The 24146-nt window shown below is 35.8% G+C and overlaps 1 protein-coding gene across 3 annotated transcripts in view; it reads left to right on the top strand.

Moving 5' to 3' along the window:
- CSMD3 (CUB and Sushi multiple domains 3) overlaps nt 1-23233 on the top strand; it is a 654503-nt gene extending 631270 nt beyond the window's left edge. For all 3 annotated transcript variants that reach the window (XM_074145167.1, XM_074145166.1, XM_074145165.1), the window contains 8 exons: nt 4681-4792; nt 6129-6308; nt 11357-11422; nt 13569-13727; nt 18297-18409; nt 20391-20478; nt 21578-21713; nt 23074-23233. In XM_074145167.1, the coding sequence (XP_074001268.1) occupies nt 4681-4792; nt 6129-6308; nt 11357-11422; nt 13569-13727; nt 18297-18409; nt 20391-20478; nt 21578-21713; nt 23074-23233 (1014 nt within the window). The remainder of the gene's footprint in view (nt 1-4680; nt 4793-6128; nt 6309-11356; nt 11423-13568; nt 13728-18296; nt 18410-20390; nt 20479-21577; nt 21714-23073) is intronic.
- Nucleotides 23234-24146: the final 913 nt, after the last annotated feature.

Below are 24146 nucleotides of genomic sequence, written 5' to 3'. Positions count from 1 at the left end.
AGCAACCTTGCAAATAACCTCCTTCTGTGAATGTTATGCTTATGAAAACTTTAGTATTGATTGAAATGTAGGATGAAATTCCAAGAAAAGTGCTGTACTACCACAGTATAGCTGTCTCCATTAGCACAGTTGGCATACCACTGCATCAATGAAAATGTAATTTAAGCCTTATTAGACACCACCTAATTTTCCTGGTTCCTTCTGCTTCTCAGAATCCCAAGGTCTGTGGCTTCAGTCCGGTGCCAGTGGGGGATGTTAGTGTCAGTGTTGGGAGTGCTTCACTGGCAGGAACGTGATTTTTGACTTCTTTTTTTCCCTCTGTAATTCTGCATTTCCTTAGGTGACCATGTGCGAGTTGTTCACAGCCATCGGGTATCCAGTGCCAAGCCTGTGTCACATCTCTTATACCCACACCTGTAGTCTTCTTCACAGTATTGTGTGTCCCCATTTCTCAAGGCTTTTGTTATCATTCCAGTGCCAGTCTGGACTTCTCTATACTGTATCACGTTAGTGGTAAATAGCTCGTTCTGCACATAATAGCTTTTTGTTACTACTATGGATATAAAGCTGTGCTTGTATACCATATAAAGATAAAGGAAGGCATAAAAATTAGGCATAGCCAATTGATCACAAGAAAATTTGATGCTACAGCTAAACCAAATTTAAAAAAAAAGAACAAAAGGAAAAAAAAGCTCCAGGCAGCTCAAGACACTGTTAGACAAAGGAAGCCTGGCATCCCTCTGCCCAGAGGTCTTGCAGACTTAACTTAATAGCCTGTTACTAGTAATGGCAATACTGTATTACTGGGCTACCAAACTACATATACAGCAAACACTTAAAGAATTGTGTTTTGTTCATGTAAAATAGAATGCTAAAGGTTAGTGAAGAGGAATAACAGATGGCCTTACTTAGCCTAACTAGCCTAACTTAGCCTCTTGATCCTTTGGCATGAATTGCTGGGGGTGGAGAAGCTTGTTAAAGTTTGGCAAAATGAAGACCAAGAAAAAATTGAATGTAGAGTAACTAATGAAAATTGGAAATATCTTCTATTCTTATGAGGAATATAAGAAATATTAATGATATTATTATTATTAAATAATGATATTCTTTTTTGTGAAAATAATTATCTAGAGTACTATGCTATTCTTTATAAATGGACGCAGGTTGATATTTATGTATTTCTTCTCAGATGATTGCTATTTCTCCTGTTAGGGAATAGCAGATATACAGACTTTGGTTCATAGGAAAAGGAAAAGTTAGTGAGGCTGATTTTTGGAATATCCAAACCATAACTGACACTATGGAGAAAGCAGCTACGGAACAAAGATGATAAAGTAGTATACAAGCATATATATATTATTTTTTCAGGGTTGGATGCAAACACTGTTACACATAGAGCAGTTGTTCCCTAAAACAGAGAGTACAGTGAACAAAGGTATTTCAGCTCTTTCCCCAGCTCTCCCCACTAGTGCTTCTATTCAAGCTGTATAACAAAAAATTCAAACAAATCAGAACATCTGAAGACTGGGAATTTTTTAAGACTGTAGAAGGCTGTAATGTAGCGCCACCTGGTGCCTCTGGCACAAGAATATTGCAAAATAGATTTCCAAAAAGTAATTTCTAAATTACTTTTTATTTTTTAATTTTTAATAGTTACATATTGCTTGTAAGCTTTTTGGTTTTTAGGAGTAGGGAGCCTCTTTATTTATTTATTCATTATCTTGAGTAGCATGGCAGCACATCTAAAAACATCTTGAGAAACTGTTGTATTTTTGATGCTACTTTTGGGGCTTACGTGTATAAAGGTTGTGTTTCCCTAACAAGGATAATACAGGTGAAGTCCATTTTTTTGGTGGAAATAAGGAAAACAGTTTCACTAGTAGTTACTGTTTTGGATAGAAAAGTTGGTATTGCAACAACTGGTTGCAATATCAACAATGGTTAGGTTTGAGTTTTGTTTGCTTGCTGTGGGTTTTTGGGGCTTTTTTGCTTTTCTCTTTTTGCCTTTTTTTTTTTTTTTTTTAATTGTGAAATGCTAGCAACTCAACCTGCCCACTTACTAGGCAACTTGAGCCATTTCCTTGTCTAACCAATAGCTTTCTCGTACTAAAGAACTGGTTTGATGTTTAGGCAACCAAGCTTCAGTGGAACCATACGGTAGACAGAACTGCAGTTAAGGTGGGCAGACAGTGGAAAAAATTTCTGTGCATTTCTTGGTTCTGCTCTTCAGGTGAACAGTTTTTCTTCAATATATCAGTCCGGCAAAAGACTCAGTTCACAAAGAACTTATCCAAAGTCATGAAGAAGAAGCTAAAGAAGAGAGATGTTACAGGAAATTGAAAAAAAACATGCCTCCTTCCTTTTTTCACTGTTACCCATTTAGTCCTGTAGGTCTAAATCATGTGCATGATTCAGCTCTTTCAACTCATGAAGTATGAACTTTCTGTTCAGGCCATTCTTGATGAGTAGAATTACAATATATTGAATTTCACTGAATATACTGAATTAATTTTCTTGATCTATTTACTTTTTATTCCTCTAAAGAGATTCTATACAATGATAAATTCATTTTATGTAAGATCATACTAAAAAGTGGGTGAAAATTTCAAGATTGCAGTTATCTGTTTAATTCAGTATTGCCCATATTTAAGTGATGTAGAGCTAATATAGGAAAGATAAGCACATCATGAGAACTGTTGAACTCTGAAAAGAATAATTTATTTTTTTTTAAAGATAATAAAATATCAACTGAAAATAATTGAGGTATGTAATTGTAACTAAGCAGTTCAAGCCATACAGTAGCTACTTCTGGAGTTACTATTGACTACTAGAATTTGAATCTAACTTAGTTACAGTTTAGGATTCGGTATCTGAGTATAAGTAGCCAATTAACCTCTTTACCTCATTGACTTCTATGATGTCCAGCTGCTCCACATCACAAAACAATTATTATTTTTTTTCTTAATATTTTATATTCATGAAGATCATACAATCAACTTTGAAAGAAGAAAGTGGAAAGAAAATTAAGTTGGTATTCAGATGTATATTAAGAAACTACATTTAACTGTTAAGTTGAGGTTTGGTTTTGTTGGATTTTTTTTTGGTGTAAGCGAGGGTGAAAGGGTCCTGGTCTTGAAGACAGTGTCAAAGTATTGTCTTCCTTGATAGCTAAATATTAATAGGGCAGGTGTTTCTTCCATAGTTGTGAATGGAGATAGCTTCGATAAAAGCAGATTACTGAAATGAACAAATCTTTCATAAGACTAGTTATTGCTGTAAAGTAATATATTGGTGGTGGTTGTTTTAACTAAGCTCTTTACCGCACAAAAAAAGTACTTCTATTTCTATTTGGTGCGACTTCTAAAACTTTTAGTGTTTTCCCACTTTGTGCTTAATCGTGAAAGTGATTTAGTGCATTTTCTTCAAATTCTTTTAAAAGTAATTACATAGTCCAGTGAGCACAGTAAAGAGCAAAAAAAAAAAAAAGAGGAAATGAATTTTAAATCACGTACTGTGTTGATGAGCTACTATCTGTAGTTCATGGGTTATTATTAAATTTCATTCTGATGAGAAGCTTGAGCTGAAATGGAATAATAGTATAAAGTTTCAAATGACTCCTTGTAGCAGTAAAATACCGTTTCCAGGACTAAACTATTGTGAAAGAGTTCACATTTTACCTTTGAGCATCAATTTGAATCAAGTGTTATACATTTAAACAAAATAACGAGCCCCTCCCCCCCAAAAAAACCTCCCCAGAATGAGAAATGTACTGTCACAAACAGATCAAAGTTTTCAGCTTCTTGTTTAAATATGAGTTGATAAATACATTAATACAGATCTCTGCAGAGCAGATGATGTGATCTATGCATCTTAATACTTGAGTTAACCACTCACAGCATGTAATAAACTCCTGTCTGAATGATATACTTGTAACCTACTTCCCTGCTTTTGATAGAAAATGAGAATTATTTGCATTTTCATCAATGTCACCATGACTGGACATGCTGAACAAGTTATTCCATGCTATGTTTGTGCAGAAACTGTTATTGACTAAATAATTCTATTTTTATTTTTATGTAATACATACAGACAATAAGAATAATAATTAAAAACTAATCTCAGATGAATTGCTATTGTAAATTGTAATGTACTTGCATTCAAGTTTCTATTATCTGCGTCGTATAAAGAACAATTTTTTTTTTACCTCTTATCATCAAAAACCAAAATAAAACATTATAGGAACATTATAGTTTCTGAAACATGAGACGGTGTTGTCAACCAGGCCTTGCCCGTTCTAATGAAATATTTCTCATTATACTTTCTGAATTCATCCATCTTTCCATGGGTCTAGTTCAGCAAAGGTCCAGCAGAATCTATTACCATTTTAGCTCTGCAGCTTCCCTGGTTTGCTGCAAGATTGCCTAGCTGGCTCCTCCTTGGTCCAGAGTTAGGAAGCCACAGTGAGCTTGGTTTCCAAACTCACCATGCCTCAACTGTTCTGAGCCCAAAGCATTACACTAGAGAGACCATAGAAGATGAGGTTTCGATTTTCTTCCATGGAGGATTACACTTTATAGAGCCTGTATTATGTGAAGGAGTTTGCTATCAAATTTTGGAAAAAAAAAAAACCAACTGTTATTTCCTCATAACAATATTACTATGTTTTTTACTTTTCAACAGGTGGGAAATGTTGTTCAGTTTCAGTGTAAAAAAGGACACCTTCTCCATGGCTCAACAACACGAACTTGCCTTCCTGATCTTACATGGAGTGGAATCCAGCCTGAATGTATACGTAAGTAAATGATAGATTTTTGATCTAACAATTTTTTATCTAGGCTATTTAGGTACAGTAACATTGTTATAAAGTTAATTTATATAGTTTTATTAACTTAATACAAATTTGCATTACTAGCTTACAGTAGCTAGAAATGTGATTTTGTGAGTGAATTTTTTAACAATAGCCTATAAAATTAAAAAAAAACCCCAACACAAAATAATGAGAATAACAAAAAAAAAATTTTATCCAGAGAGAAGCTGAAAATAGTAAGTTTCTTTCTAAGATAGTGCAACCTTTTCAATGAAGACCGTGGAAGAGTTGGGAGGAGGTGGTGAGAGCAGAACACGTAGGAAAGCCCTGCACAACCCTAACTTGTACTGGAGCAGATAGTTACAATCAGTTCTAGTTAAGAGTTTGAGCTGTTTCCCAGCTAAGGAGTCAGGGTATTTTAAGAAGGGGGGAAAAGGGTTTGTAATTAGAAATTTTTTAATCTGAAATGGAGAGAATCATTTTACTTGGTTACAAGAAGTAACATTTCATTCCTTAGATCTTTTAGACTTCAATAAATAGTGCTAGTTTACTGAAAGTATAACATAATGGTTAATCTTTCTAGTTTTTCAGCTAGCAAGCTGTATTTTTCTATAAATAGTCTCACGTTACAAGGTCTGACCTTGTAGAATCACTTTGATGTATGGAGAGCATATCCTCAGAAAAAAACGGCGTTAATGTTTCAGTTGGTGCTAGCATTCCCCCTAAGCAAACAGCAAATCAGTAGCTCAATGTGTTGAAAGGTGAGCTCTGCTCTTGGAAGTATGCTGGTTTTGAGATAACACCAGATTCTCAGATTCTAGTGGTTGTTAAAGATAGAAGACACTTTGCATGAAATTGGGAATAGTAATTAATTTTTCTTCCTGATATTTAAAACTTGCCTCATCTACAATTTCTCCATGACCTTTCATAGTGTTTTCCAAATGAACCATTTATTTACTCTTATTCAATGCTACACAGATACCATAAGTTATGTAAGTCACAAGCCATCACTGCTTTTAACTGTGGTAAGATGTGAGCTGTTTGTGTTCGCATATGCAGACAATGCATTTTGGTTGTGCAAGTGCATTTACATTGGTTCTTGGTATGTTGAAATTGAAAGGTCCATTTTCAAGGGTGTCTTTACAGGCTCAGGATAGTAATTTATAGACTATGTAGTAATTTTTAATTTGAATTAAAAATATATTAATATATTTATTGATGCTATTTTCTTCATTAGTTACCTGTCAGAATGGGTATAGATTATTTTTTCAGAAATATTTTCACCATTTTTACTGAAGGATATTTTATCTTTTCTTTGTAGCTCACAGCTGTAAACAACCAGAAACACCAATTCATGCTAATGTTGCAGGAATGGATCTTCCCTCACTTGGTTATACATTGATTTATACTTGCCAGCCAGGCTTCTTCCTGGCAGGAGGATCAGAGCATAGAGCCTGTAGGTCTGATGGCACATGGACTGGGAAAGTTCCAGTTTGTGAAGGTAAATTCTTCTGTTTCCCACTGCATCACTCATCATTACATGATTTTCTTTACCTGCAGTCTAATAAGATAAGGCACAATGGCAAGGATAACTAAGAGGGAGAACATCTAAGAGGATAACTAATCCTTTGTCAGTTGTGTTTGATGTGACATATGCTTTCATGTACTTGTCTTTTTCTTGCATGCTCAGAGGTGTAAATTCCAGATATAATTCTGGAAGCCAAATACTTGGGTAAAACCTGCTTTTAGGCTTCTGATTGAGTCAGTTGTGGACTACATTGTCATAAGTGGAGTAAGAATCTCGATGTTTTTGCACATACTTACTAAATTTAGATCAGGATAATTTCTTTTATAGAGATTGTGTCAGCTGCAAGACAGCTACGATAGTTGCAATACCACTCTGATATAGTTGCCATCATGGAAACATGGTGAGATGATTCACACAACTGCAGTGCTGCAATGAATGGCTACATTCTCTTCAGAAGAGATAGGCAAGGAAGGAGAGCTGGTGGGGTAGCCTTGTATGTTAGGGGGTCTTTTGACTGCCTAACCCTAACCCTAATGTTTATAGGTAAGAATCAGGGAGAAGGCCAACAAGGCAGGTATCATGGTGGGACTTTCTTACTGACCACCCAATCAAGATGAAGAGGCAGACAAAATATTCTATAAGCAGCTGGGAGAAACCTCACAATCTCTAGCCCTTGTTCTCATGGGGGACTTCAACTTACCATATGTCTTCTGGAAATACAATACAGCAGAGAGGAAACAGTCTTGGAGGTTCCTGCAGTGTGTGAAAGATAACTTCCTGACATAGCTGTTGAGGATGCCAACTAGGGAAGGTGTCCTGTTGGACCTGTTGTTCACCAACAGAGAAGGACTTGTGATAGTTGGAGGCTGTCTTGAGTATAGCGATCATAAAATGATGAGAGTTTTCAATACTTGGAGAAGTAAGGAGGGGGATTAGCAGAACTGTCACCTTGGACCTCAGTAGGTTTGCAGAAAATTCCAAACTGGGCAGGAGTGTTGATCTGCTTGAAGGCAGAAAGGCATTGCAGAGGATTCTGGACAGGCTGGATCCATGGACTGAGGCCAGTTGTATGAGATTCAACAAGGCCAAGTGCCAGGTCCTGCAATTGGGTCACAACAACCCCATGCAGTGCTACAGGCTTGAGGAAGAGTGGCTGGAGAGCTGCCTGGAAGAAAAGGACCTGGGGGTTGACAGCTGGCTGAATATGAGCCAGCAGTGTGCCCAGGTGGCCAAGAAGGCCAACAGCATCCTGGCCTGTATCAGGAATGGTGTGGTAAGTAGACTAGGGAAGTGATCGTCCTCCTGTACTCATCCCTGGTGAGGCTGCACCTTGAATCCTGTAGTCAGTTTTGGGCCCCTCACTACAGGATGGACATTGAGGTGCTGGAGTGTATTCAGAGAAGGGGAATGAAGCTGGTGAGGGGTCTCGAGAACAAGTCTTAAGAGGAGCGGGTCAAGCAAGTGGGGTTGTTTAGCCTGGAGAAAAGTAGGCTGAGGGGAGACCTTATCACTCTCTCTGTCTGAAAGGAGGTTGTAGTGAGGTGGGGCTTGGTCTCTTTTCCCAAGTGGCAACCAATAGGAGAAGAGGAAATTGCCTCAAGTTGCACCAGGGGACGTTTAGGCTGGGTACTAGGATGAAATTCTTCACTGAAAGGGCATGAAAAATATCACGGCAAAATCATGGTGAAAATGGTATTTTTCATGTGAGATAAGAAACATCCTCAAGTATAGCAACTGTTTGGAATCCTATTTCCTGAATAATTAAGGCACTTTTCAGATTACTGATACGTAATGTTTCAGATGTGGTTATCCCTAGTGCTCTTACAGAGGCGTTCAAAGGCTGTATAGCCAAACACTGCTACTTGGAAGGGAAACAGGAAATGAGTATTTTGTATCACTAAAAAACAGGTGTCCTGGCATTACATGCCAGGGAAGTACTGGGGGAAAACAGACCAGAGCTTTGGGAAAGTGTTGGAAAGCAAGCTGCCAGGAAGCTTATGACTTGTTCAGTACTCAGGAAGTGTTATGGCAGGCCAAATGTGATTCAGGGATTGTATTTTGATCCAAGAATTTTCTGCTGATGACATTGAAACAAGTTCTATTAGCTGTCTTTTCTGATAATAAAGAACCGTTATGAGATTATTTTTTTTAATTATTAAGTGGTAACTATGAGCAGCATATCTAACTTGTCATATAACTTAGTTTCACAGTGTCCTGAGAAAATGTCACAGAAATGCAAAATTTTCAGTATCAGAGGTCTTTCTTCTTGCTTTTTAGCAGTGGAGAAAGTTAGGAGTGAGCAACATATTGTAAAGTATTAACTCGCATTAGATAAAGTAGAATCATAGAATTGTCTAGATTAGAAGGGACCTTTAAGATCATCTAGTCCAAACATGAACCTAATTTATGGTTAAAAAAAAAACAAAAAAAAACCAAAAAAACAAAACAAAAAGCCACATCAAGCCACATCACTAAATCATGTCACTAAGTACTATGTCAACCCTTCTTTTAAATACCTCCAGGGTTGGTGCCTCAACCACTTCCCTGGGCAGCCCATTCCAATGCTTAATAACCCTTTCAATGTAAAAATTTTTCCTAATATCCAATCTAAACCTCCCCTGGCACAACTTGAGGCCATTTCCTCTTGACCTATCGCCTGTGACTTGGGAGAAGAGACTAACCCCTGCCTCTCTACAATCTCCTTTCAGGTAGTTGTAGAGAGCGATAAAGTCTCCCCTCAGCCACCTTTTCTCTAGGCTGAATAACCCCAACTCCCTCAGCCTCTCCTCATAAGACTTACTCTCTAGACCCCTCACCAGCTTCGTTGCCCTTCTCTGACCTGCTCCAGCACCTCAATGTCTTTTTTGTGGTAAGGGGCCCAAAAGCGGACACAGTACTCGGGGTGGGGCCTCACCAGCACTGAGTACAGGGGGACAATCACCTCCCAAGTCCTACTCACCATGCTGTTCCTGATACAGGCCAGGATGCTGTTGGCCTTCTTGGCCACCTGGGCACACTGCTGGCTCACATTCAGCCGACAGTTGACCAACACCCCCAGGTCCTTTTCTGCCAGGCAGCTCTCCAGCCACTCTTCCCCAAGCCTGTAGCGCTGCCTGGGGTTGTTGTGACCCAAGTGCAGGACCCGGCACTTGGCCTTGTTGAATCTCATCCCGTTGGCCTTGGCTCACTGATTCAGCCTGTCCAGATCCCTCTGCAAAGCCTTTCTACCCTCAAGTAGGTCGACGCTCACACCTAACTTGGTATCATCTGTAAACTTACTGAGGGTGAAGTAAAATATCTTTTAAGTGTTTTCAATTTTACTTATTAGAGACGGTTGAAACACCTCTCTCCTGTGGAAGGGAGAGGAGCAGGTTAAATTTTTCACCTGTGATTGTGAACTTCAGAGTAATAACTTGGAAATGGATGTAAAGGAATAAAATATTTGGAGTTGAGAGCTCTAAAAGGATCTGTAGGGGAATCAAACCACAATTTGGTCCTTTAAATACAAAACTGCAATCTTGGAAGTCCTAGTCAGCAAACATCTGGACCTAGAAAATTAAATTTCATAGGTAACTTGTTTTAGTTTGGGGTTTGTATTTAAAATTTGTATTTAAATTTTATTTCATATTTAAAATTTGAGTTCTGAACTTGACTTGAAATGTATCCACCTTGACAAGGCTGATTGACTCATCAGCTTTTTATACTATAGCCCTTTGGAAAGCATGATCCAGATATTTCTAACCTGAGCTTGATATGGTCAAAATCATATGCTGTTGAAGCACACTCTCCAGGTCAACCATGTTCAGTGAAGTTCAGTAAGTTTCTTTCAAAACAGAGAGGAAATAGAGATTAATCAACCAGTAGTAACAGGCCATAAGAACTTACGGTTGAATTCCAACCCCTGCCCTTTTATCTTGCCAGTTTTAATCTATATACCTTCTGTAATAAGCTAAAAGTTATTCTCAAGAAAAATATTCCCAGTGCTTTTTGCTAAAGTTTCCTTTTTATCCAGAAAAATACTCCACTCAAGGAGAAGGAAGTTGCTTTTCTTGTCTATTTTTTTTTAGCATGCCTTTTTGTTTTTTAGAGAAAAGGCCTGGGTTCAATGCCAAGATCCAAAATACAAATACTGAAATAACCACTGGAGCCAGGAATGGAGCCTAGTGCTGCATGAGAGTATTCTACATCAGGAGACAGAATTATGTGTCTTCTTTATAGCCCAGTGAATCCAAATTAGTTTCTGCAGAATAAAATAGCTTCAGCTGCAGGAAGTGATGCTGTCCCATTGCATTTGGTTCATCATCTTCAGTGGTGGGAGAGTTCTCGCTCTAAGCAGAGAAGAAATGAAATTCTCCAACTTCCAGTGCTCAAAGCATTTGAGCAGTTGGCAATACTGTGGACAACCTCATTTCTTTCTTTCTGTTGCTATTCTTTAAAGAAACAGTGACCTTCTCCTCCATTGTTAAGAGATTAAGCATGCATATTTGGATTTTCAGTCTTCAACACAAGTCTCACTCAGTACTGCTGACAATAATTAAGTCCTGGAGAAGAACATGATTTAAAACACCCTTGATATGTATTTCTTCACTGTTTGGTGTTACATTGCTTCCAGTCAAAGCACTATTCACAGTGCTATTTTGTGTCAGTCCCGATTTAAATGACGTAACAACTTGCCTTAGATGACATAATAGAAGACATCTTACATATTAGGTGCGTAGTCCAGGATTGTGAATTCTGAAATATGGATTCTGAAGTGAAAGTCTACACTGTCTGGGTGTTGCAAGTGACTTGGTAGCATCCAGGTGACTGACAGGAGAAAACACAGCAACAGAAGAAATCTGTGGGCATGTGGTTCTGTGATACTAAGGCTTGATACTGACTGAAATCTCATTTGTATTTTAGTTTGAAACACCATCTTATATCCTTTGTAACAAAAGAATTTCGTTATGGAAATTATTTTCCTAGTTTCTGAGTAACGTATTTGCTATTTGTCTTTTTTTTTCATTCATTCTTTCTAACAGCTGGTTCCAAAATATTAGTGAAGGACCCCAGACCAGCTTTGGGAACACCAAGTCCCAAGCTAAGTGGTAAGTACTTTGAGTTACATATAGCTTTAAACAATTTCTGTAGAAAAGACAATGAGAATTGACTTAGTGAGACTGCACTGAACGGCTTAGAATGAATAAAGGGTATTAGATTAGGCATTACATTAACAGAACAAACCCATCATTAATTAAATTAGTCCCCAATGTTTGTCTGTCAAGACTATATGGTATTATTAATATCCATATACAGTTTCTAATTGTTATGTGATGAGAGTTTTATTGGTTTCACTGAAATCACCGTGTTCTGTGTAAGATCTTATGCAATTTGCCCATTCAGAAACTATATTACTCACCCAGAAATAGTTTAAAAACATGTTGTTTCACAGTTTTTTTTCAGTCTTACACATCTTTTACATATTGCTAATTTAAATTGCTTTACCCAAATACTTCAGCATTAGCCTTCAACTTAGCCTTCAAAAAAGCTAGCTTTAGCCTAGAGAAGGTGATCTCTCTAACTGTGGTTAAAGACAAGTCCAGTTTTAACTGATTTGCTAAAGGAGACTATCTTTGGATGTCCTGACTAGATCCAAGAGAGACCTTTCTCTGTCCGCTGCGGACTTTTTGAAGAGAGAAATCTCCTTAACTAAAATGAGCCTTTGACTATAACCCTATTACATGTCTGCCAATAAGGAATAAAGATTTAAAAACAATTCCTTAGCATACAGGGTTTGGGGGGTGGGTGGGTTGTGGGACTTTTTTGTTGTTGTTGTTTTCTTTTTTTTTAATAAAAAAACAGGTTGCACACTACTTCAAAACTGTGTTTGTCAATGATGTACTGCATGGTAGTCATATTACCAGATTTTTCATTCAGGAGCATTTTGTACAATCCCAATTAGTTGTAAATAAAGTACATAAAGATAGTTTTCCTGAAAGTAGGGAAATAAATTTCAGGCAGATCACAAATCAAAAGCATCAAGCTGTTTGCACCATGTAGTTTCCTTGCATGCAGTTTTCAGGCCAATATCTAGGTGTTTTGTTTTTATGTGTTTATTTGTCAAAAAATATATGCATATATACCTATACATACACAAACAAAAAACTAGGAAAGCTCCCTCCACGGGGAAGGAAACCTGTCTCTGTGACCCATAAAATAAATCATGAAGGAAGACTGTTGGGTATTCCAGTGTGCCCCATTCTTGAATTTTAGGATAAACTGAGAGAGAATGGGGCAAGCATTCTTCTGTGTTTATTTGAGATGCCAACACACACACAAAACAGAGTTTTAAATTCTGTGTGAGTGACTCCAAATAACATGAAAGCGTTGATTTCAAATAGTGATTATTTGTTATAGGGCTAAGTTGGATAAATTTCCTTTGGAAAGTGTAGTAAACCAATCCTAAGTCACCTTCAATTTAATTGTTTAAATGCTATCTCATGTTAAGATTTTAAAGATTTACACATATCTGGTTTTACTGCATAGGTAACTTTTTTTTTTTTTTTTAAACCATACTGTTGCTGGAATAACTTAAATTAATCATTATACAGTTGGATAATGCTAAATTTCAAATGTAAAGGTATAAATCTAGCATATTTATTCTCCCTGCATTCTATGATCTGTTTTTAATTTTAAATCAGGGGAATTTTTTTTCTCCTGGTGAAGCTCATCCTGTTAAGCATTTGAAGACAAGACAAAATGTCATATAAATTTTTCATTAGAAAAAGTGACTAGGTAATAAAAACATGTTTATAATCTTTTAATGTCATTTAAATATGCTTATAAAAATTTTGATAGATAAATTGATATTAATTTCTGCAAAAATTAATCCTAGCTGAATCCCTTCCTGTCTGTGCTGGGATATAAAAGATTCTGCAGTGAGAGGAACCTGGTCTTTTGGTTACAGCTGTTAAATTAGATTTTGTGAAATTTGTTTAATTTTAGGACATGTACATATTTGAGAAAGGAGCAAATGAAGGTACAGTTGTAGTTGTGTTCTTCAGTACAAATATATTTTTTTCATAAATATTCATGCCAGGTTTCTATGTTTTATGTGTGAAAATTTGCCTAATGGACTTAAAAATAGAGAGGGTAGAAAAAATGCTAATATATATCATATATTTTCTTGGATTCTTGACTTAATAAGTACTAAATATTGCAAAATGTATTGAAATACGTTTGATGTTTATATAGTTCCTGATGATGTATTTGCCCAAAATTATATATGGAAAGGATCTTACAATTACAAAAGCAAGAAACAGCCCATGACTTTGACAGTCACCAGTTTCAATGCAACTTCAGGAAGAGTAAATGCGACACTTACAAACAGCAATATGGAATTGCTTCTATCAGGTATGGGATAAGAAAAAGTAATTTCCATTTAATTTTTTTTCTGCTGTATATACATTGGTTCCCTGTAACTTTATACATAACACTTAAACATTTAACATCTTCTGAAAACTTTCTTAGTTTATCAAAGACATTTTTATTCTAGTTCAGTTCCTCTTCAAAGGTAGAGATATTTACACCTTTTCCTTCTCTACCCTTTTTTAATTTCCCAGGTTCTTAGTCAATGAGAAGTGACAGAATCATTCTAATTCTCATGCTTCTTCCTTAAATATTATAAATAAACTTAAAGTACTGTTCCTGAGATTTTCCTTTAATTCTTAATTTTACAATTTCCCTACAATAGCCTATTAATAACTAATAAGTAATATGATGAGATTGATATGTGTTGACTTAGAAAGACAGAGATACTTAATGGAGAGATTACACTTGTTAGACCAGCTGAGTTCTCTACACTGTTGAGCCATCAGCAGAAACTACAGATATGGCTTGACAAGCAAGCAAACAAAAGTCCTGCAAGAAATATTTAGGTTATAGTTTTTGTTTGTTTTTCAAACTCTTGTCAGTCCCTTGATTGAGACATTTCACACAGACAGACAGTGGGCCCATTACACCACAGTAGCGGCAGGCTATAGCACAGAGGTGTGAATAAGCATAAAAGAAACACCTGAAATCAATATTATCACTCAAAACTTAGTTTCTTGAAACTTCATCGTCTGTCTACAACCCTTTTTGCAAGGACTGAAGAGGCCTTAAAATTGAACTTATGTATAGGCTAGACACCCCTGGTTTTAATCTTGTTCATCACTTAAGGATCCCTTTCTCTGAAGTAGTTTAACATCACTCTTTATCCCAGAGGTGTTAGCAAGTACAGAAGTGACAGAACATTAAACTATTCAAAAAAAAGAGAGGGGAAAATTCAGTCCATACGTTTCTGAAAGGGGTCGTCTACAAGAAGAATGTAATGCACCAAAGAATCCATGTCTCTGTTGAGCTTAGTTTCTAGTACGTAGTAGAGGGGTGAATTTTTGTCATTAGGTTTGTCTGTTGAAGGTATTTTGTAGGTGTTCTTTGAAAAGTTGCACTTGAGAGGCCGTAAAGGGACTGAATGTTTCATAAAATATTCTCTGACTGGTAACTGTGTTTGTCTTGACTGTCCGTGTGAACTTATTCTATCATATGGCTGAAACTAAGCAGACATCATGTAATTTCTATGAGGGTATTAGATGCAGCAGATGTAGTATTTCATATTTTTTTGATCAGTAAAAGCTATATTTTCTCATTCAAACAGCCTCCTCCTCCAAATAAAAAGGTTCTCTCAATTCGACACAAAAGTGGTTACAAATGTCCATTTTTTTTTCTCTACATACAGGCATTGCACACATCCTTAGGTAGCAAATATTATTTTCTTTCCCTATTTTGCAGATAGAAAACTGAGATCTTGTGTATTGAAAGAGTATCTTAGGGCCAGAGTAGTAGGGATGGATCAAAAAAGACATTTAGGTGCTAGAAAGCTGATTTCTCATATACTTAACTAGTAGGTTTCTGAAGTGAAAAGTATTTATCTCCCCGTGCAGCACTTACTATTTTGCATTCCATCATTTGCTGCATCTTTTTTTTTCTTCTTTTTATTTTGACACCTGTGCTTGCTGTAATTATAGTATACAAGTCTGTCACAGGTTAGAAATGGGGATATTCTTTTGATCAGGTTAGCATGAGTGAAAATAGCAATGCTATTATAGGGATTAAGAGAGGAGAAAGATACAGCTTTTACTTGTTTATTTGGTTGAGATTAAACACTCTCTTGTACACTAGGAAACCAGTTGCCAGCCCTGAAGAAGCACATCAGCCTTTCACCAAGAAACACTTGTGAATCCACCATTGTAAATTAGCAGAGAACAGTGGTGCTTTGGTCTGTGGGAAAATTTTTCTCTATGCTCGTTTGACTGCATGAACATAATGTTGATGCCCATGTGCACACACCACAGCCTTCAGCCTCATGAAAGTATTTCCTAATGTACATTTATATGGTACATCCACGGCAGATTTTTTTTTTTTTTCCCAAATTCCAAATGATTTCTAGATGTACACTGTCTAAGCTCTTGAAGTGACTGAACTGTGTGATGTTAACTTAGTCCTGAAGACAACAGAATAAACCCTGTATTATCAAGGCACATTCGAGTTCAGTGCAGTGTTAACATGAAACTAAGTCTGCTTGTTAGCCCAGAAATGATTTATATACAGTGATACCTCCTATAGAACAATCACCTATGCTTAATGTGGAAAAGGTCTTTGGTCTGTAAATTTAGGCATGTAAATGAGAAACATGAATTAGGAATATCATTGCCCTGTCCCTTACAGCAGCTTCTAAAGAGAGCTAAGAAGTTTACATCTTAACCTGAATTGAACTTTTGAGATGCCTACCTCACCGTAGTCTGTAGTGAAGGCCTAGAGTGAATAAACTAAAGGAGAGGACAAACTTAAATGTCTTTTCTTAGTTGAGATATATCTGAGCATGTGATCCCACCCACAGGAGACAGTCCTCCACAAACTCCTGCAATACGGGTCCTTCCCATGGGCTGCAGTCCTTCATGAACTGCTCCAACAGGGGTCCTTTCCACACATCCTTTCCACAGAGTACAGTCCTTCAGGAATGGCCTGCTCTAGCATAGGTCTCCAACAGGGTCACAAGTCATGCCACCAAACCTGCTCTAGCATAGGCTTCTCTCTCCACGGGTCCTGCCAGGAGCCTGCTTCAGTGGGAGCTTCCCACAGGGTCACAGCCTTCTTTGGGCATCCACGTGCTCTGGAGTGGGGTCCTCCATGGGCTGCAGGTGGATATCTGCTCCACTGTTAACCTCCACGGGGTGCAGGAGGAAAGCCTGCCTCACCATGGTCTTCACCATGGGCTGTAGGAGAATCTCTGCTCTGGTGCCTGGAACACCTTCTCCCCCTCCTTCTTGACTGACCTTGGTGTCTGCAGAGTTGTTTCTCTCACATATTCTCACTCCTCCCTTCTTACTGCTGCTGTTGTTGCACAGGTTCCGCCCCCTCCTCCTTCTTAAATACATTGTGATGGGGGGCCTGGGGTACCACTGTTGCTGATTGGCTCAGCCTTGGCCAGGTCCATCTTGGAGCCAGCTGGCATCGGCTCTGTCAGACATAGAGGAAGCTTCTAGAAGCTTCTCACAGAAGCCTCCCCTGCAGCTCCCCTGCTACCAAAACCTTGTCATGAAAATCCAATGCAGAGAGCCAGTTCCTTCTATATCTCAGTGCTGTCTCCAATTCTTCAGATGAACATAAAAATGGTAAATGACCAAAATTAAGGGTACTGCTATGTTACTTGAGTTTTCAGTCAATAAAAAGAGATCTAGTTTAGTTAATGTGTAGCTAACACACACTAACTAAATCTAGTCTGAAGTCATCCACATCTGTTAATAAGTAAAAATTTAAAAAAAAAAAAAAAAGGAGGGACGAAAGCCAGTGTTTAAATCATTTACAGTATGAAGTCTGTTCTATGATGTATTGAGTCAAAAATTCAGTGAATTTTAATTTCAATTTGGTGGATTTTTCCGGAGGTGGAAGTATAATTGTCTGGGTTTGTACTTTTTTTCTTTTCCTTGGTTTTGTTTTTAGTTTTGTTACTGTTTAAGTTTTAGTCATCATTAGCTTTTATTCATGTGAAGTGCAATATATCCTTGCGTGATTCTACAAATAGAAGATTTCATATGAAATGAACAGTAATTTCAGTGATTTGCCAGAAAGGAAATGATAATACTAGAGAACTCTTCAATTTAAAATCTGAAGTTTTAAACCATTAATTGATAACAATGGTTAAAAATGTGGGAGAAAAATCTTGACTGTATTTTCACTATTAAACATTGTCTTCATAACGGAATATTGAATCACTAAGCATGTTGTACTATTTTATTTCATTTTCTAAATTAACAACTAAAGTTATTTGGGTTCTAAACATTTCTTCTGTAGGAATGAAAATGAGTCAATAAATTATGCCTACAAAGTAAATAAGGTTATATATAAATCTTGTTTTCTGGAAGAAACTGTATTGTAATATTGACTGATGAAGAACAATTCAATTTTTTAAGATATTTTCAAATTTAGAATTTTTAATTTAGAACCAGCTTTTGGAAAATAATTTCTATGTGGATTTTCCTATTATCACCTTATTTACCTCATGACTAAGTTACAAATATTGAAAGTGGGGATGCGATGTTCAAATACACTCTGCCTGATTCAGAACAGTATTTTTCATCTCAAATCAGATTACTGGCTGTTCTGTCTAAGGTTGGTTACCATAACTGTTAAATAACAACTGTGTGTATAGGGTTTCCCTTCTGATCTCTCTACAGCTTAAGCTATAACCAGTTTCTATTGAAATTCTATGACAACTGAAATAATTTCACAAAAGAATGTGCCTCACTAAAATTTTGGTAACAATGCTACCTATTCTTCCTGCTTTCCCTTTTTAAGGCAAGAGATTAAATGCTTATTCTTAAAGATTAAATTATTTCTCTACTCAATACAAATATATATTTTTAAAACTTTATTCTACAGGAGTGTATAAAAGCCAGGAAGCTCGGCTAATGCTCCACATATATCTCATTAAAGCACCCTCCCATACAACTGTGAGCAAGTTGAAAGAGGAAAAATGGGCTATGGATGGTTTTGTGAGTATATTTCTGCTACAAAAGAGAGAGAAAGTTTGTTTGTTTTATTTAAGTCATGCTAGTGTTCTACAGCCAAAAAATCCTGAGACTTATCAAGTGGAATCTTGTAAGCAATTAAATGAAATTAAGATTTTATTGTAAGAGATAGGAGACCAGTCTTTTTTATTCCAATATATTGAGAAATTTTATTATGATAATATAATATCAATTTATAATAAATTATAATATATAATATTAATATAATAGCAAATTTTATCATTACTTTTTGGTGATATTTTTAGAAATACTATGAAAAGCTGAACTCTTACGTGAATGGGGAAAACAAAATAGATTGCTCCAATTAATCATTAAGCCCCTCGGAGGTTCTGGGGCTGAGCTTATTCTTTAAAAGGGAGAAGAGAGCACATAACTGAGAGGAGGAGAAGTGAAGGAGAGGGGTAAAAAGAAGAAGTAACAGCCCAGGTGTCTGGGATGTGTTTAAGCCACGAAAAGGACATCTCTTCAGAGAACAGACAGGAAAAACAAGTATCATCCAAGATAATGCTAAGGCTGGAAAAAGTTGAGTGTATTGCGGGCCTGAGACACTTTATTTGCTAGACAAGAGAGCAGATTTTTCAGAAAAAGAAGGGCCTAAAATAATTTGGATTATGATGAACTCCTATACATCCCTATTACACTGTCTCATTTTTCAAGGAATCTGTCTATTTTCTTATGTTTCGCTTACTGGTAAAACACTACAGGGACACCAATATGGGTGCACATGCCAAAAGAAGAGGTGTACATTGAAGCGTATGCATAAATTTGTATTTGCATAACTTGTGGCACTACTTCAATAATAATTTCTTAAAAAGATGCAAAACCAAAGCAAAACATCCTAAACCACTTAAACAATAAATATACTGGTAAAAGGGCTTTACCTCCTTGGTTTTAAAAAACTTTAGGCTTCATAAGCATGATCCTGAGACGAAAAAATTATGGTAAAACCAAGAAATTAAGAAATTTACTTTCAAACTTCTAAATGTACAAAAGTACCTAGTACAATCCCTACATTCCATATGCTATTTACATACTGTTCTTATTTGACCATTTTCTTTTTTTTTTTTATATATATATCTTGGAATAGCTCAAAAGGGCTGCTTTACCCCAAAGTAAGAAATTCTCCTGAGAATGCTTCCTTTTGTCAGTGAAAACTTAGCTTCAGGTCATTGCTGAAGACACACTATTACCTTGAGAAAGGGAAGCTTAAGGGAAAATCTTGAAGGAACCTGCCTCAGGACCACTGAATTTAAACCTAATAACTATGCTGGGAAGCAAGTACCTGTAAATTTGAACACAATGTGCAATGTATTAGTTTAGAATGTACTTATCCTAATAAGGCAAATATTCATGGGATTACAAGCCTTTCCTCCCTCACGCAAGTCTTTCAGGTTATACTAGCATTTTTTTCTCTTTTACCAAAACATCATTCAGTATTCTTCTGATCTACAGCTGTAATTATTGGAATAAGCACTGAGAAAGAACAAAGGGAATGTCAGTTGAACGCCAGGTCTTTTTATTTATTTTTAAAGTAATTATTAAAACCTCGGTACTTGCATCTTTAGGATTATCTACAATATAATTTTTGCCATCTACTTCCTAATCAAATTACATAATTAGGAAGTATGATTAGGAAGTATGTAAGATGCTTAGAAATACTGAGATCTTGAATTGCCAGAAACTTTTATTTTTTTATAGGTTTTAAAATGGTTTAAATACAATTAAATGTGGTATAAGGTAGTATATGTGACCATAAACTGCAATGTAAGGTGAGCCTTTAAGAGTTCTGTCTTTTCTTCTGAACTTTATATATTTCCTAGAAAAGAGAGGTTGTTTTTAATGGGGTATAACAGCTACTAGTCAAGTATATTAGGATACCTCTCTTCCAAATAGATACCTGTAACAAACTTTTCCCCATTTAATTCAGAGTACTTTTTGTTTACAGGTTTCTGCTGAACCTGATGGAGCAACATATGTTTTTCAAGGATTCATCCAGGGTAAAGATTATGGACAATTTGGACTTCAAAGATTAGGTATTCAGCAAATTCTTAAGTTCTTGCCAGTTCGTTGTTCCATATTCTGTTTTATTATATCCAGTAGTATAAGGGTATCTGTAGGATGTTATTAGCATTGATATTTTATAGAACACTGACGTACTCATCTTCAAAATCTCATTTAACTAGTACTTACAAAGACTGTTTTGTCAGAAGTTGTAAGGACTTACAGATGCCTTGCAGTGCACTGCTTAGAATAGCTATACATTTGTAATATTTAGAGCAATATTTTTCTATGATCATGTGTAAAATGCATATAATTTCACATCTTAATAAGTATTCAGAAAGCCCATGTTATAGAATGCTGTGCTAAACTGATCTCTTGCTCATGGTGCTGAATCAACATTTCACCTAAACATTTACTGGAAGAGTGAAACTGCTAAGTACTATTTGCAAGTAAATCTTTATGTACCTCTTAAGAAGAATAAAAGCTTATTTACTTGATAAGCATTTATATGTTCAGTTCTACACCAAACTAATAGTCTTTATTTATACTTTCTTGGAGAAGACAGGTCTGGTAACAGAGCTCTGGCAACAACATTCTCTTGTGCTTTTTATGAAAAATATTTTTGTTTACTTTTCTGATACTGTCGTAAGAACTGTGATACTTCTTCAACAAGAAATTTTTCAGTTTGCCTCTTCAGGTGATTTACCCTTTCCTTGAAATCATGTTTGCTTTTTGTATATGCAGTATTTATTAATTTCTGAAATATACCAATATAACCAGTAATATAAAACATACGCATTATTATAAATTTGACTTTTTGTAACACAGTACATTAATATGTATTAATAACATTGAAAAACTGAATTCCATACAGAATTATGCAGTAAGATATTTATTGTACCAGAGTATATGTCCTGACATTTTGCATCCACTTATTAACCGGACTATGGTACACCACACTACATTTACTTTCCCGGTGGTCTCAGCGTACATCTGTATGTGTACAGCTGAACATATTATGATGACCCAATCACAATGTGTTAGTGAATTCTGAAGTTTATGGAGTAGTATGTGCCAGGGGTAACTGACACATGTATTGTATTACTTATTTTTTCGTATTATTCTTTTTAGGTCTTAACATGTCTGAGGGTTCAAATTCTTCTAATCAACCACATGGTACAAATAGTAGTTCAGTGGCCATTGCTATCCTTGTGCCTTTCTTTGCCCTTATATTTGCTGGTTTTGGCTTTTATCTTTATAAACAAAGGTAAGTACAAATTATATATATAGAACTCCTGTACAACTTGGTGGTTTTATTGCCTTCAGTCTTTGCTAGTGTAAATAAAGTTTTCTCTAAAACCACAAAAAGTTTTAAAAATATGCATGTAGACAATTGTTCCTACCTCCATTAAGGTCTTACATAATGACTAAGAGATCGGTTTTTGTATGGTGCTATGCTTTCATTCCTACCTATTTTAAATGTTATAAATTTCTCTCTTTATGATAACAAAATGGATGCTATAAATTATTGGCATATGAGGAATAATATAATGAATAGGTTTTGCTTGTATTTACAGTAGATTGCCTGTATTATTTTTTTTACATGTGACAGATTTATGAGTCATATCTTGAGTAATTTATTTTAATGTCTGCTCTATTTATTGGCATGCCAGTATATGCAAGCATTATGTCATTGAGAGATTTCATTATGGGACTGTTTCTGCATCTGAAATTATTAGTTCATATGCGATTATGTTCCATAGCCACCAGTCTTCTCAATTTCATTAGTCTTAAGTTCAACAGTTTTGTTCATGTTATTTAGACTAGTATTACTTCTTTGGGCTTAGTGTCAAGTAATATTTTCCTATAGCTTTAAAGTGTTAGATGACTAAAGAAAATGTAATCCCTTTAATGACAAGACAATTCATTGCCTACTAACTCTCAAAATGGTGATTTATGTCTGATAGCCTGACGACAATAATTGTATTAACTCTGCAGGATAACATTAGTTTAAAAAATGTACCATCGTTTTTAAATGGTACCACTTGTTTCTGAACTGCTTCAGACTATGAAAAACTGTTCATGTAATTTTTTTGTCCGTTTGCTATTAACTGTTTACTGTAAGCACTTGTCTTTACGTCTTATATTGATGATTTACAATATAGTATGCATTTTGCATAACAATATCAGTGAAACATTTTCAAGGAATTGAACTTTGATATTTTCAGTTGTTTAGTGAAAAAGAAAATGTTTAAGGTATAAATTCATTCTTGACAAACTTGTGGAGTCTCCAAAGCGAAAATCTCAGTCATCTTGCTGAGGAATTATTGCACCTTTACAAGATTTTGTTGTACTCTTAACTATTTATCATTTGATCATCCAAGTGGAAATACCAACCTCAGGTTGTCAACTAAGTTTTTAAGTGAACACCGTTTTAAATGAATCATAAAACCCTTAAACTTTGATAAAGAGAATACTAGTTCTTAGCACAGATACTTTAAAAATGTTGAGGTGTTATATTTAGCTCCCATAATTGGTATTGGGAGCTAAGATCTGTTCAGATTCTTAATCCACATCAAGTCAGTGAGGAAAACTGCAGTTACAAATACTGTGTCTTTCTTCTACAGGACTGCACCTAAAACACAGTATACAGGATGCTCTGTACATGAAAATAATAATGGACAAGCTGCTTTTGAAAACCCCATGTATGACACAAATGCAAAGTCTGTGGAAGGGAAAGCGGTACGATTTGACCCCAACTTGAACACCGTTTGCACAATGGTATAATGTGGTAATGATGAGTCTTCAAAGTCTGGAAATTGACACACAACACAGTGCACACACAGTTCACTGATTAAAATAATGAAATTAAAAAAAAAAAAAAATTAAAGCACACTTTTCAGGATATACTGGGTCACCTTTTCCTGAGGATGATAGACAAGAATGGGTTGTTGTTATTTTGTTTTGATTTTATTTTTCATAAACTGGATCAGAATTCGTCTTCGTGTATACCATGGAGATTCTTAAAAAAATTTGCTGCACTCCATGAGTGCTATTCACAGTTTATTTGCTTTTTTAAAAAAGGAGGTTATTCTAAAACATAAAACATATTTGCATATATTGGAGGAGCATCCATTATCAGTATTTCTGTGCTTTATAAAAACTATAATAGAGGGACCGGGTTAAAAAAAAAGATATAGGTAGAAATTAAGAGCTAAACTTACAGGAGACAATAGGTCACTGACTTCTCTTTAACAGTCATATGCTACATTTTTCTCATGAGTTTGTACCTTTTTTATTTATTTATTCATTCCATTTAGTATTTTATTTTTCGCAGAACAGTTAATTTTTTAAGTTCAGGATGTAGTATTTAGAAATCAGCAAGTACAACTTACTCTTTTCATGTCACAAAAGAAATATTAAAATGTCATGTTCTTATTTAATGAATTTCCTTCCCTGCTTCACATCTTGCTTCCTTTTCGTGTTCCGAGTCAAGCTCCTTTTTTCTATTTCCATTAACAATACCCACAAACGGTAGTGTTTCTACATTTCTTTTGTCAATCATACAACTAGAGAAATTTTGCAATCAAGAAGCTAGTATGAATTGAGCTTTGTTATGTGGCTATGTTCCTTACTGTTGGAGAACATTCAAAAGAGCAACCATCTTACATTTTTCTCAAATCTGAAAACATAATTAAAT

The sequence above is a fragment of the Numenius arquata genome, chromosome 3 (assembly GCF_964106895.1).
Source record: "Numenius arquata chromosome 3, bNumArq3.hap1.1, whole genome shotgun sequence".
NCBI classification, from domain to species: Eukaryota; Metazoa; Chordata; class Aves; order Charadriiformes; family Scolopacidae; genus Numenius; species Numenius arquata.
This window is presented reverse-complemented; position numbering and strand designations above follow the sequence as displayed.